Consider the following 12,087-nt stretch of genomic DNA (forward strand, 5'->3'; position numbering starts at 1 on the left):
GGGCTGCAGCTACCCCCTGGTCTGCAGCTGCACCCCACTCTGCTTCCAGCATGGAGACCCTCATCTCTCTGCAGTTGGACACCCTCAGGACGTTGGGAAGAGCTGCCAGGCCAAGGCTGCTGCTCTGCACGGAACAGGAGGAGCACCCGGACTCTCGCACACTGAATGCTTGAGACATGGTATAGAGATTGGTTTTTCTTTCTTTCTTTTTATAAAGAGACTAAAACAAGAGTCAACAGCTATGAACACAAGAGTTTAAAAGGGCAGCGCTGGGGGCAGCAGGGGTCTGCCCCACAGCCAGTGGGATGGTGTGCTGGGGGCAGTGGGCTCTGCCCCACGGCCGGTGGGATGGTGTGCTGGGGGCAGTGGGGTCTGCCCCATGGCCGGTGGGATGGTGTGCTGGGGGCAGCAGGCTCTGCCCCACGGCCGGTGGGATGGTGTGCTGGAAGGAGGTGATGGCAGGTACCCGGAGGCAACGGGCCGGAATCCCACCCGGAATTCACAAAAATAAAAATGTTACCAAAAATTAAAATAATTATAATAATAATAATAGTAGTAGTAGTAAATGGGGTTTGCCAGCTTCCTCCCTGCACGGCTGTCTGCATCTCGGCACCCAGGCAAAGCATCCTCCTCCTCCCCACACACAGCTGCTCCTCGGACAGCTCCACGCCGTGGCCCCAGCGTCGGTCCGGGCTCCGGGACCCGAGCGGTGGCCGATGCGGCACCAGGCGCACGGGCACTTCCCATAAGGACATAGAGGGGTGAGGCAGGGAAATCCCACAGTGAAGAAGGGGAGGTGGAGTCTCTGTGTTTGCCCGCGGTGTCCGAGCGAGCACGGAAAGGCACAGCACCCACCGCAGTCCTGGCGAAGAGGAGGATGCTGAAGGCTCACCCTCGAGTCTCGGGATTACAAAAGCTGAGAACTACAAAACTAAATACAAAGGGGAGAATGGAGCGCGCGGTGTGTGATCCATCCGCTCTCCAGCGCCGGACCCCGGCGCTCCCCGCGCCGTGCCGTGGGGTTCATGTCGCTTCCTCCCTCCTGGCACCAGACTGCTCGTGGGGAGACCCTGGGGGCAGCTGCCCCCCGTGCCCGGCGCTCCCGTGCTCCTGCATCGGTGGCTTGGCAAGGCTGCTCCTCACACCTTGTAGTAAATGTTGGCTGGGCTCTGGGGGGGCATCTCCTGGACAATGTAGACGGGGTGCCCGTAGTCCCCGCTCACCTTCTCATAGTGCGGGCAGTAGTTGTTCTCTGTAGTCCGTAAGGGGATGATGATGTCGCTGGGCTCGGAGCCCGCGTTCCCACTGCATTTCGGGCTGGCCAAGGTGCTGAGGGACAAGGCTGTAGCTCGCTGCTGCGTGTGCTTCCGGTGCCGCTTGCGGATCTTGATCAGGAGGACGACAAGGAAGATGATGATGAGGATGAAGATGACGCAGCCAGCGCCGATCGCCGCAAAGACGGCCACTTTGGAGCTCAAGAAGCCATCGCTTGGACCTTGGGTCTCCTGGCCGTCCTGGTTGACAGAGCCTGTGAGGCAAGAGGAGAGGGTTGTCAGACCCTGGCAGGCAGCCTGCACCCCACCTCTGTGAGGGGTCTGTGCTCTCCACCCCTCAAACTCGGCACAACAGCTTCCTCCCCCCATGCTGCTTGGGGAGAGGAGCAGCCCCTTCACCTCCAAAGGGACAGCAGCATCTCTTCACCTTCCCACCCCTGTCAGACCTACCCATTCATTTCAATCTCAGCCTGCAGGTGCTGGGCAGGGCAGGCAGGAGCCATGACATCTGCAGACAAGGGACCACATGCCCCCTCCACCACCCCAGAGTGCTGCTTCTGCTTTCCATCTCCCAGTCTATGGAGCACAGTGCTGCTCAGGTCTGAGTGAGACCAGTCCACACTCTGGGAGCCTTCACTCTGCAACAGACCTTGGTGCTCTGGTGAAAGTAGGCTCCGGTATCTGGAGCCCCATGATATCCAGTTACTGACCCCCTGCCTCCTCCTGACCCCTGGGCCAGGGCAGCCCCAAGCCCCCTGAGGGGACAGTGTTTGGCTGGCCATAGCGGGTGAGAAGAAAAGAGCAACTCTTCCCTACTTCATCTGATTTCACTTTTCTCTCAGCAGGGTCAGGAACTCAGGAAACCACCTTCAAAAGGCTTTCACACTGGCTCGGCTCACAAACCAAAGGACCTCACCTCCTCCAAGCCCTCTCAGATGTACTGTGAGGAACAGATGGGCAGCAAGGAGGAGGAGGAGGAGAGTGCTGAAACAGCACTTCCCTGAGCAGCAGCTGCCAGGACATACCAGAGCTGGGAAAACAAACCCAAGCTGCTCTGCACTGCAGCCTGGCTGCCTGTGCTGTGCCCTGCGCGGTCCCTGGCCAGAAGGTTCAGGGCTGAGGCAAGGAGATGCTGTGAGCCACAGGGACGGCAGAGATGAGCACAATGCTTATGGTAAACCCATTAGGTCCTTGCTCTGGAGCACCTGGCATTACTGGGATCCATGCTACAAGACTGGCTCAGAGCTGCCCCTGCTGCCCTGTGGGTGTGCAGAGACTCCATCCCTCTGTTGTGTGTCCTGCTCACCTGGCTTGCCAGGCTCCTCCACCACAGGGATCTTGCTGCGTGGGCTCTGTGTGACAATCTTCACGGTGTTGTCGGACTCCTTGCTCGGCCGACTTGTCGTCAGCTGCTCTGGGATCACTGCGTTCGGATCTGGGAAGAGAGAGGAAGTTACACATGAGATTCAACCTGGATGGCAGCAGCTCACTCCTCATTCCCCAGCTGCCCCAGCAATCCCAGCCAGCCACCCCCAGAGGGTGAAGGGAGATAACAGAGCAATGCGAGGTGCTGAGAGCAGCAGAGCAAGGCTGATCTGCTCCAGGGCTCATGGGAAGGAGCTTCCCCACCCTAATCCCCCCTGACTTTTGTTTTCTGAGCTGCCATGCGTGGGTTGGGGCAAGTTTCTTGCACGGGCAGCAGGAGGAACAGGAAGGGAAGGCAGCCTGCCAAGGCTGCAGCACTGCTCCTTCTGTTTATTATAAGTATTGGCCCCACAGTGAAAACACAATAATGAAAAGCAGCCATCAGGAGCTGTGCATCTGAATCAGCGGCTGAAACAAGCCCAGGGCATCCCAGGGCTGGGAGGCACCCGGTAGCTGGGGATGGAAGGTGTTGGGAAGCTCTCTCCAGGAGAAGAGCACACACACACAGTCAGATGCACATTGGTGGTACCCTTGGTGTCCCACTGCCACCATCAGCCTGCACTGTGCTCACACTGTGGTGGCCAGCACTGCTGGGAGGTGCCAGGACCAGTGCAAGTGCTGATGCATGCCCAACTGGTCCCCAGCAGGTCACGTGGACACTGCCTGGGCCACCCCCCCACTGATGCACTTGCATGGTTCATGGGTCCCATGCTGAGCTAGCTTCCCACCACATCAAACCACGAGGCAACACAGAACAACTGCTCCATTTTAATCCCAACACACCAAGCACGTTGGCAAAAGAAAAAAACAAGGGAGAAAAGGGCAAAAAATGAGATTCCACTGAATTAACTGTGGAAGCCTCCCAGGGACCAACTGCCCCAGAATCCAGACCCCTACACACAGTTCAGAGGCCAACATGCTGATGGGCAAAGGCATTGTGGTGACAGAGACCCGAGGGTGCAGAGGGACTCACCCTGCCCCACTTTCATGACGATCTTCATGGAGCGTGTTTGGCAGACCCCTCCTTCCCTGTTCTCCAGGCCATCCAGTGTCCCGTTGGAAGTGGCTGCAAGAGAAGAGAGGAAGCATTAGGCAGGGCTTCTGGAAGCTGGGAGGACACTGCTGGGCAGGTCCCCTATGTCCCCTAGCAGGGGCTCAGCATATTGAGGTTCATTCCTGACCCCTCATTGCCTCATTCTGGCACCCACAGTGTTTAAAACACCGAGTTCTTGTTTCCTACACCTTCTGAAGATGTTTGCAGTGATGAGGATATGATCCCTCCAGCTTCCCCTCGCTGCCACATCCACACAAGCAAACCATTATCCATGCCTGCACCCTCCTCCCCCTTTAATTCCTGGATAATTTCCTTTGCTCCTCGGTGTATAATAGGAACACATGCATATGCACAGTTTAAATTATACATATATAATTACACACTGTGCCTCAGTAAAGAATGTAAACTCAGAGCCCCAATGGGCTTGAGTGGCTCTAATTGCAGGGCAGAAGTCAGTTAAATTCACATTAACTTTCTACTTTAGCCAGCACAGGTTTTTTAAGCCTTTCAGTCCTGCAGGAGCTCAGGGAGCTGTATGCCTCCCACTGCCACCATGCAGAGAGGGACTTCCACACATCCACGTGCCCACCAGCCCTATACCATGGCAGGGACAGCTCAGGGGACAAAATTAACCCAAACCAGAGCATGGCAGCATTAAGCACCTCAGTGACAGACCCTGCTAAACCCACTCAAAGTGGCTTCTAACCCCCAAAGAGCCCTCAAGTACTCCACAGTTGCTGTGCCCAGTGCATGGGTGATGCACTGGGTGTAGGGCACACATCCAGCTCTCCCTGAGACCAGGATGGTCCTCAATACAGCACCTCTGTCCATCACAGCAAACACAGATCATCCAGTGCTCCCAATCCAGGCTAGGGAAGCAACAAACCCTGGGAGAGGGATGGTGACTGCATACAGCATGAGCAGAGCTAAGGAAAGGCTGCACAATGGAGAACCGCGAAGCTACGGGGATAGTTTTACAGAGACAAGGCAGTGAAGCAAAGCAGGATTTGGCCAGCACAGCACAGCTCAATGCCAAAACTCAGCCTCGGGGTTTCACGTTGCCTGCACAGCCCAATTCCTGCCTCCACCCCACAAAAGCTCAGGTTTGGGAGGGCGGTGACTGATGGTCGGTGGGGCTGAATCCATCAGACCCTGGTGGGTGTCGGTGAGGAGGTGATGGGCAGAGGCTGGGTTATGGAGCAAGGTCTTTCTTCTATACTCCCTTTCCCACAGCAAGACCCTTGGGTGCCTTAATGAGGCCTCGGTGCTGGGCTATGCTGGAAAGCGAGCCTGGATCACGCCGGGATGCAGCTCAAAGCCCATCAGCTCTGTCCAAACGCCTCTGTGCAATGGAGGCTCTCGTGAGAAACACCAGCAAATGTTTTACTAATCAGAAAGTCATTGGGCCGTCTGCTGAGTTATCACCTCTCCAGCGGCTCCCTGGATGGAGCTGTACATCCACGCATCTGGGAATCACTGCCGGGCGGCTTGACAGCAGCACTGTCAGCACAAATCCCCACGCAAACGCCTGGGAATGCAGGGAAACGCCTCCCTACAGCTCTTCTTAACCTGCACAGACTCCCCATACAAACAGCTTAGGGAGCTAACTCCAGCAGAAGGCACAGCAACCCAGTTCTCCCAGGCCAGAGGCGCTGGTTTGGGATTGAAACAAGCCAGTATGTCCCAGCTCACGGCCCTGAAGCATTTCCATTAACAGCTTCCCAGCCCCATGCCATGGACTGCTCCATCTTGAATAGACTTCACCCATTCACACTGCAACACAGCAGGACAGGGAAACCAAAGCAGTCTGTAAAGCCAGGCTCTGTGAGACCTCATAAGGTCTTATTTATAACATAATAACCTAATTATATCAGAATGATCTACAGAGTAAATATGGATCCAGCATGAGGAACTATGAGATCCTACAAAGGCAGAGCATGCAGCAGTAATGGAAGACAGTATTTCCTCCCAAATAACGTTAAACAGAGATGTTGTATTCGGATACAACAAAAACATTAAAGATCCAAACAGGATGGAGGAATGGCAGCTGGAGTCACAGGGACAGGCCAGGGGACACAGCTTCCTCCTGTGCCACATGCAGGACGATGCTCAAGAAGCCTCCTCTTGTTCTGATCATAAGAACGATGACAGGAGAAAGCAGCTTTGAAAGGGAACCACATGAAAAAATGAAGCAGTTGCTTGAAGAACACCAAAAGGTGCAGGTAAAACAGCAAACACTTGCAAAACCCATGGCGATAGTCTTCCGTGCAGCCGCTTGAAACAAGGACACCACACTCTGTACAGATCCAAACAGGCCAAAGCAAAACAAGATGCTCCATACAGTTGGCTGGGCTTCCAAAAGTCATAATCCCATCCAAAAGAGTGCAGCTTCTGGCAGGTCTTATACAAACACTCAGACTGATGTGCTGCTGAAGCAGGGGTCCAGAGGCGAGGAGCAGGGGCTGCAGCCAGGAGTCCCTGCTGACCCATGGGCACTGCAAGGCTCAGACTGGAAGAGCTGATCCTCCCACTCCATTTCTTGATGTCACAGCATTAGATCTAACAGCAGAAGGCCACAGGGTCAGGCCAGCAGGGATGTGTGATCCAGAAGGCACACGGTGAGTAGCGAGACGAAGTCCAAAGCATCTGTGCCAGTCACTGCTGTGCTCACGAGGGCAGAGCCATCACCGATCCTCAATGGCTGATGAAATTCAGCACCAATAAATGCACAGTAACATAAGGGAGGAAAGGTAAATCCACAGGCACACAGCAGAGAAGCAGCCCTGAGCCTGGGGAGAGGTGGCTGCAGGGCAGCAGCACAAAGCAGAGCTATGAAATGATGAAGGAAGACAGGCAGGGAGCTGGGGACACCCAGGGGACGAGGAAATGGCAGGACTCAAAGGACAGCCGTGATGTCCACACGCCACACTTACAATGTGCAGCTCCATCCCATTAACAAGGCTTGATCCAGGCAGCAACATGGAATATACGGGAGCATTTTCCTGCCCCCCCACCTCCATTTTGGACTTACAGTTTGACTGTAGGACCAAGAGAGCAAAAGCAGCCTCTGGACAAATGACTTCTACTCAGGCTTTAAGGAAAAGGCAGCTCCCAGTCCTGAGAGCTATTAGATGCCTTTGCCTTAATGAAGCATTAAGCCTCAGGCTGCTGAGTGATGAGGATTTAACACTGATACCATTAACCATGTAATTGCTTGTCAATTTAGAAGAGATGCTCAGCCTGCATGGAAGCACCAGCAGGACATCCACTTGCTGGCACAACTCAACCCAGTCCTCAGGCACAAGACCAGCAAACTCCACACCGCAACCCAGTGACACAGACCAGGCAGATGGGATGATGCCTCTGTGGGGAGGAGAACCCCAACAATCCCATGTTTCCTTCCCCAGAAGCAAGCAGAGCCATGTGCTAGTACTACTGCTAGTACTTAGACTAGCAGTACTCAGACTGTCACCACAGCTTTTCTGCCTTCCCTAAAATATTTCAACTGAGAACTTGGGTTTTGGCAGATGGAAGGCTCTGGAAGCAATACCTGGCAGCAGATGAAGGCAAGGGTCTCTTAAATGGTCAGCTTTGGACAGAGCAAGATGCTTGGTTTCTCTTCTGGATTCCCTCTAGCAGGACTCTGCTATGATTTGGGCCCCAAAGCACAATTAATGTGCTGAGACTGTAGCGAATCCAAATCTCTTTCCTTTTATTACTCTTAATTACTCTTCCATCTGTGCAGCACAGCCCTGCTCCAGCCCCAGCCAGGCGCTGCATGGACACAGCCCGAGTGCCTGCCTGCGATCTCCCCTTCACCCCAGACCTGTCCCAGGCTCCCATTACCATCACACAGCTCTAGGCAGGGGCAGCAGCACCCCATTGGCACCCACTGCTGCTGCCTGAGCAGGTTTTGGGGTGCACCACAGCCTGACCCCGATCCCACTGGAGCAGTGGGAAGGCACAGACTGACCCTGCTGAGGTGCAGGGCAGCTTCAGGTAAGCCACAGCACAGCCATGATACCCATACCAGGCTGGAAGCTCCTCCTGGCACATATAAAACCCTACAGCTGGCCCCAAAGATGTGCTTTGCATCTGCAGTGTGCTCGGGCACTGCCAGCAGACCCCTGCATGAACCCAAGAACAGACTATTGAAATAAAACCCTAGCTCATACCACCTTTCCCCTCCTCAAAGGCTTTCAAGCTGTTCAATGCACCCTCAGTACCAAGGTGTGGGTGATGCACGGGTAGGGGTGTTGCATCAGCAGAGGTGCTGCACCAGTGCCCAGCTCCATCACAGGCACAAGGCTTCCTTATTCCTCCATCCCAACCAGGGCTGGCACCACAGGGACCCACAGAGCCACTGTCAGGTCACGGAGCAGAGGCACACAGATGCCCTGCAGCTTGGTCACAGCCCCTTCTCCTCCTCCTCTCTGAGCAGGGAGGCAGCAGGGGCACACAGCATCAGTTATTATTACTATGACTATGATTTCCTCGCTGGGCCCCGCTGCAGGGAGCAGAGCCCGTGTCCCCCCACCGCACACATCATCCCAAGCCCTTCCCATTAGCTCCAGCACATTCACTGGGTCGGCTGCCAGAGCCAGGGCAGGGGCTGTGCAGGGGGAGCCGAGCCCCACGCTGTCATGCTGCCAGCGGGGCCGGCAGCAGCCTTCCAGCCCAGAGGCAGCTGCACTGGGAAGGGGCCCCGAAGCCCCAGATATGTGTGTGCAAGCCAGGCAGCCCCGTCCTGTCCCTGCACGGCTGCAGGAGGTGCAAGGCTTGGGTTTCACACACCCTCCTGGCAGCTCAGAGCTGCTCCAGCCTCCTGGGCTCTTATAGGAAGACTGAGCAGCCTGATTCCTGCCCCATGCCACCAACCCTGGATGCTCTGGGGTGCTCCAGCCCCAGTGTTGCAGGACACTGGCAGGCACAATACTACAGTGCCCATCGGGACTTCTCTGTCCCCCACACCTACACAGAGCCCATCACTGCAAACCAGCCCACACAGCCCTGGGGTCCTCCATCCCACCATCCCCAGTGGGCAGCAGGATCTCCAGCCTGCCCACCTGGCAGCTGCCAGCATCACCTACTGCCCACTGCTCATAAAAAACCCTTTTGGCAGGACAATAGTCTGCTCCAGGCTGCTCCATCCACAGCAATGGCTGTTGCAAAGGAGTGAGAAACACACATAGATGCTCAGTGCCCTAAGACCCAAACCTGAGTTTCACAAGCAACACCCTTCCTGTTTGATATCTGTATCCTCCTCCTCAGTTTATGGTCTCAGGGTCTCACAAACACACAGCTCAGAACAACAGGGGTGATTTCTAGAAGAGCCTGTCCCAGGCTGCTGGAGCTGGGGTTTTGAAGCACTGAATGGTGACACCTCTTCATGAACCAGCAATCTGGTTCAGGTTTCCTCCGCCTGCAGCACAGCCCCACAAAACCCAGGGTCTGACAACCACAGGCTGCTGGAGAAGCAGCAGTGGGACCCACACCAGCATGCACCGGGCAATGGTGTGAAGCTTCCCAAAGCCATCACTTCACATGCAGAGCCAGGTATGGGCACAGAGTTTGCCCCTACAACAACCTGGAGCCTGTGGCTTGGTTTTGCTGACAGCCCCAACCTCCCAGAACAGAGCTGGGCTGCAGGGCTCACCCAGCCCCACAGCAAAGCAGTGCACTCCCAGCCCAGCTCCCATGGGCACAACCGTACCAGCCCATCTGACAGCATGTACCCATAACAAGCAGGGCACAGAGCTAGAGGGGCACATGGCAAACCCACTTTCTAGCCAACACAACAGTCCCATTTACGACTGTGGTGGTTGCCAGGGATTTCAGCTCTCCAGAGTGCCACATCCTCCTGGGAAGCCCTGGAAGCACCCAAGTGTGGTTGGAGGGGTGTGGGATGCTAACATCCACCAGCATCATGTAACCAGCTCTGGAACTGCCTGTCTACATAGATTTTATATATAAACACATATGACTCTCCCTGCACTGCGGAGGGAAATGCCAGCTCCATGCCACAACCTCAGACTGAGTCCTTCCATCAGCGGAAGCAAGTGTGGCCAAGCACTGGTGGGTCTCCAAGCAAGGCATGAGGAAACAACCTAACGGTGCTGGTTCATGCTGAGTTTGTTATAGCCATTATTTAGAGCTGTTGCAAAACCCTATGAGCTTTTGCCATCAAGGCACAGCAGCTTCACCTCCATCCTCCCCAAGGACACAGTAAGCAGGGGACAGTCGGGGTGACAGCAGAGGACAGACCACTCACTGCATGCCCTGGATAACCCAGATACCCCACACATGCTTCTTGCTCCAGCAAACACACCACAAAGTGAAAAGCACCAGGTTCTAACACACTTCTGGAAATAGCAATGAAAGTCTGGTTGGGATGAAGTTCACCTCTGCCTGGCCAGGGTCAGCATCCCACAAAGATAAATAGAAACATTAAATCAGTCCCATTCCTTATGAAGAGCAGCATTCCTAAAGCACAGGACCAGCAGCACCAGGCAGGTTAAGGGGCTACCAAGGGAGGACATAACACACAGACACTCATCCTCCTCAATGTGCTACAGCAACACTGCCAGCCCTAAGTGCTGTTTTGGGACTGTCTCAGGTACTTTCCGGGAGCAAAGGGGGAAGTACTGCATAGAAGACAACACTAACACAGGTAATGCTTAAGTGAAAACCTAATTTCCCATTGAAACAGCTTTCTGATGGTCAGATTATAACCAACCCTAATTAGCATCATAATTAGGAGTCAGGGCTACATTGCAGGTAACTTCATCAAGGCTAGAAAGCACCTCTTGGTTGCAAGACCACTGCTTGCTTACTTGCTTCCAAGCCCTTTTGTACCAATGCTGCCAAGACACGCACGTGGACAAACCATGCAGGCTCCCAGCATCCCCATCCCTTGCCAGGGAGCAGGCACAGCCGGATACTGGGACGCTAAATAAAGCCTCTTGTCTTCAGGACTATCCATCCCCTTCCAAAAGCAGTGTCAGTATAAGAGAAGTTTATTTGCACAATCTCTGCGGTAGCCCCGGGCAACCGGTTACAGGTCAGGAAGAAAGTGCCATGTAATTCTCCACCTGATGCTCTGCCAGAGTCATTTGTGGGCCCCGTTGGGAGCACGAGAGGAGGAAAGTACTCATTGCATTTTAACAGGGTGCAAATCTCTTCAGTTAGGTAGCAAAACATCTATGACTGACTGAGAACTCTGTTGTGAAGGGGATGGAGACGGATGCACAGGGATAGTGCCACCCCCCCACTGCCCGGATGGAATAAACCCAGAGGAAAATCCAAGTTGTAAGACATGAGAAGCTGATTCATGTGCAAATCTGGAAGTTCAAGCTGCCTGGGAGAGCTGGGGAGCCAAGGAGGTGCAGGGCAGCAGGGAGGGACAGGAGCTCAGGGTGTGCTGTGGGATGGCTGGGAAGAAACCCCACTGCAAGTAAAGGTAAACCTTGCATGGACATCAGGAATCTGTTGGCAGCACACACTGGTGCAGAGCTGCAAATAACCCCATGGCTGGGACAGGAGTTAGCCCAGGCACTGCTTCCATGGTGGATGCAGCCACTGCTGCTGTGCACCCAGCTCAGAGCAGGACAGCCCCCAGGTCACAGCACCTCATCCCATGGCAGCAGGAGCAGGAGCTCACAACACCTCCATACAGCAATGCCCACAGCTCCTCAGGGAGCAGCACAGCAGCACCCACACTGCCCCACAGGAGGCCACTGGCTGCAGAGCCAACAGACTGCCCTTGGGTCCCAGGAGGACCTCAGGAAGTGGTTCCAGCCCTCTTCTCCAGGACACCAGCAAACAGACCTAACTGTCCCCAGCAATCCTATCACAGGATCTGGACATTTCCAGTATAAGCTAAATAAGCCCGACTATTCAGACAAGGACTCATCCCCTCATGCAGTAAAGGATGAGGAAGGGCCCTCTCTCTGCCCAAGTTAGGGCTGACCCCACTGCAGAGGGTTGAGCAGCACCCCCAGGCTCAGCTCTTCCCCACCAGCCTCCACAGCCAGCTCACAATTAGCTCTGTTAACACTACCCCGAGCTGCCAGGCAGGATCAAAGAGCACGGTCATTACACAGCAGCAGCAGAAAAACCATCACTCCTAGGGCAAAGACACCTCAAAGGGCAAATAAAACCCATGCTCCCCAGAAAGGCAAGTTTGTAAAGGTGCCACACACAACCTGTGCAGCCCTCCCCAGCACAGCCAGCCTGGCCAAGAGGCATCCACCACACAGATCATTAGAAAATAGAGATGGAAAAAGGCTGCACATCACAACTCATTAATGCCAAATCTGCTCACAACCTCCATGT

General features: G+C 54.7%; 1 protein-coding gene across 1 annotated transcript in view; it reads right to left on the bottom strand.

Moving 5' to 3' along the window:
• Positions 1 to 291: 291 nt before the first annotated feature.
• The window catches only part of EFNB1 (ephrin B1), a 47,978-nt gene continuing 36,182 nt past the window's right edge, over positions 292 to 12,087 (bottom strand). Inside the window, exons 3-5 of the mRNA XM_034063592.1 lie at positions 3,673 to 3,765; positions 2,581 to 2,709; positions 292 to 1,528 (exon numbers count right to left, since the gene is read on the bottom strand). Of these exons, the coding sequence (XP_033919483.1) occupies positions 1,140 to 1,528; positions 2,581 to 2,709; positions 3,673 to 3,765 (611 nt within the window). The 3' untranslated portion in view covers positions 292 to 1,139. The remainder of the gene's footprint in view (positions 1,529 to 2,580; positions 2,710 to 3,672; positions 3,766 to 12,087) is intronic.

This window comes from Melopsittacus undulatus, chromosome 6, assembly GCF_012275295.1.
Source record: "Melopsittacus undulatus isolate bMelUnd1 chromosome 6, bMelUnd1.mat.Z, whole genome shotgun sequence".
Classification (NCBI taxonomy): Eukaryota; Metazoa; Chordata; class Aves; order Psittaciformes; family Psittaculidae; genus Melopsittacus; species Melopsittacus undulatus.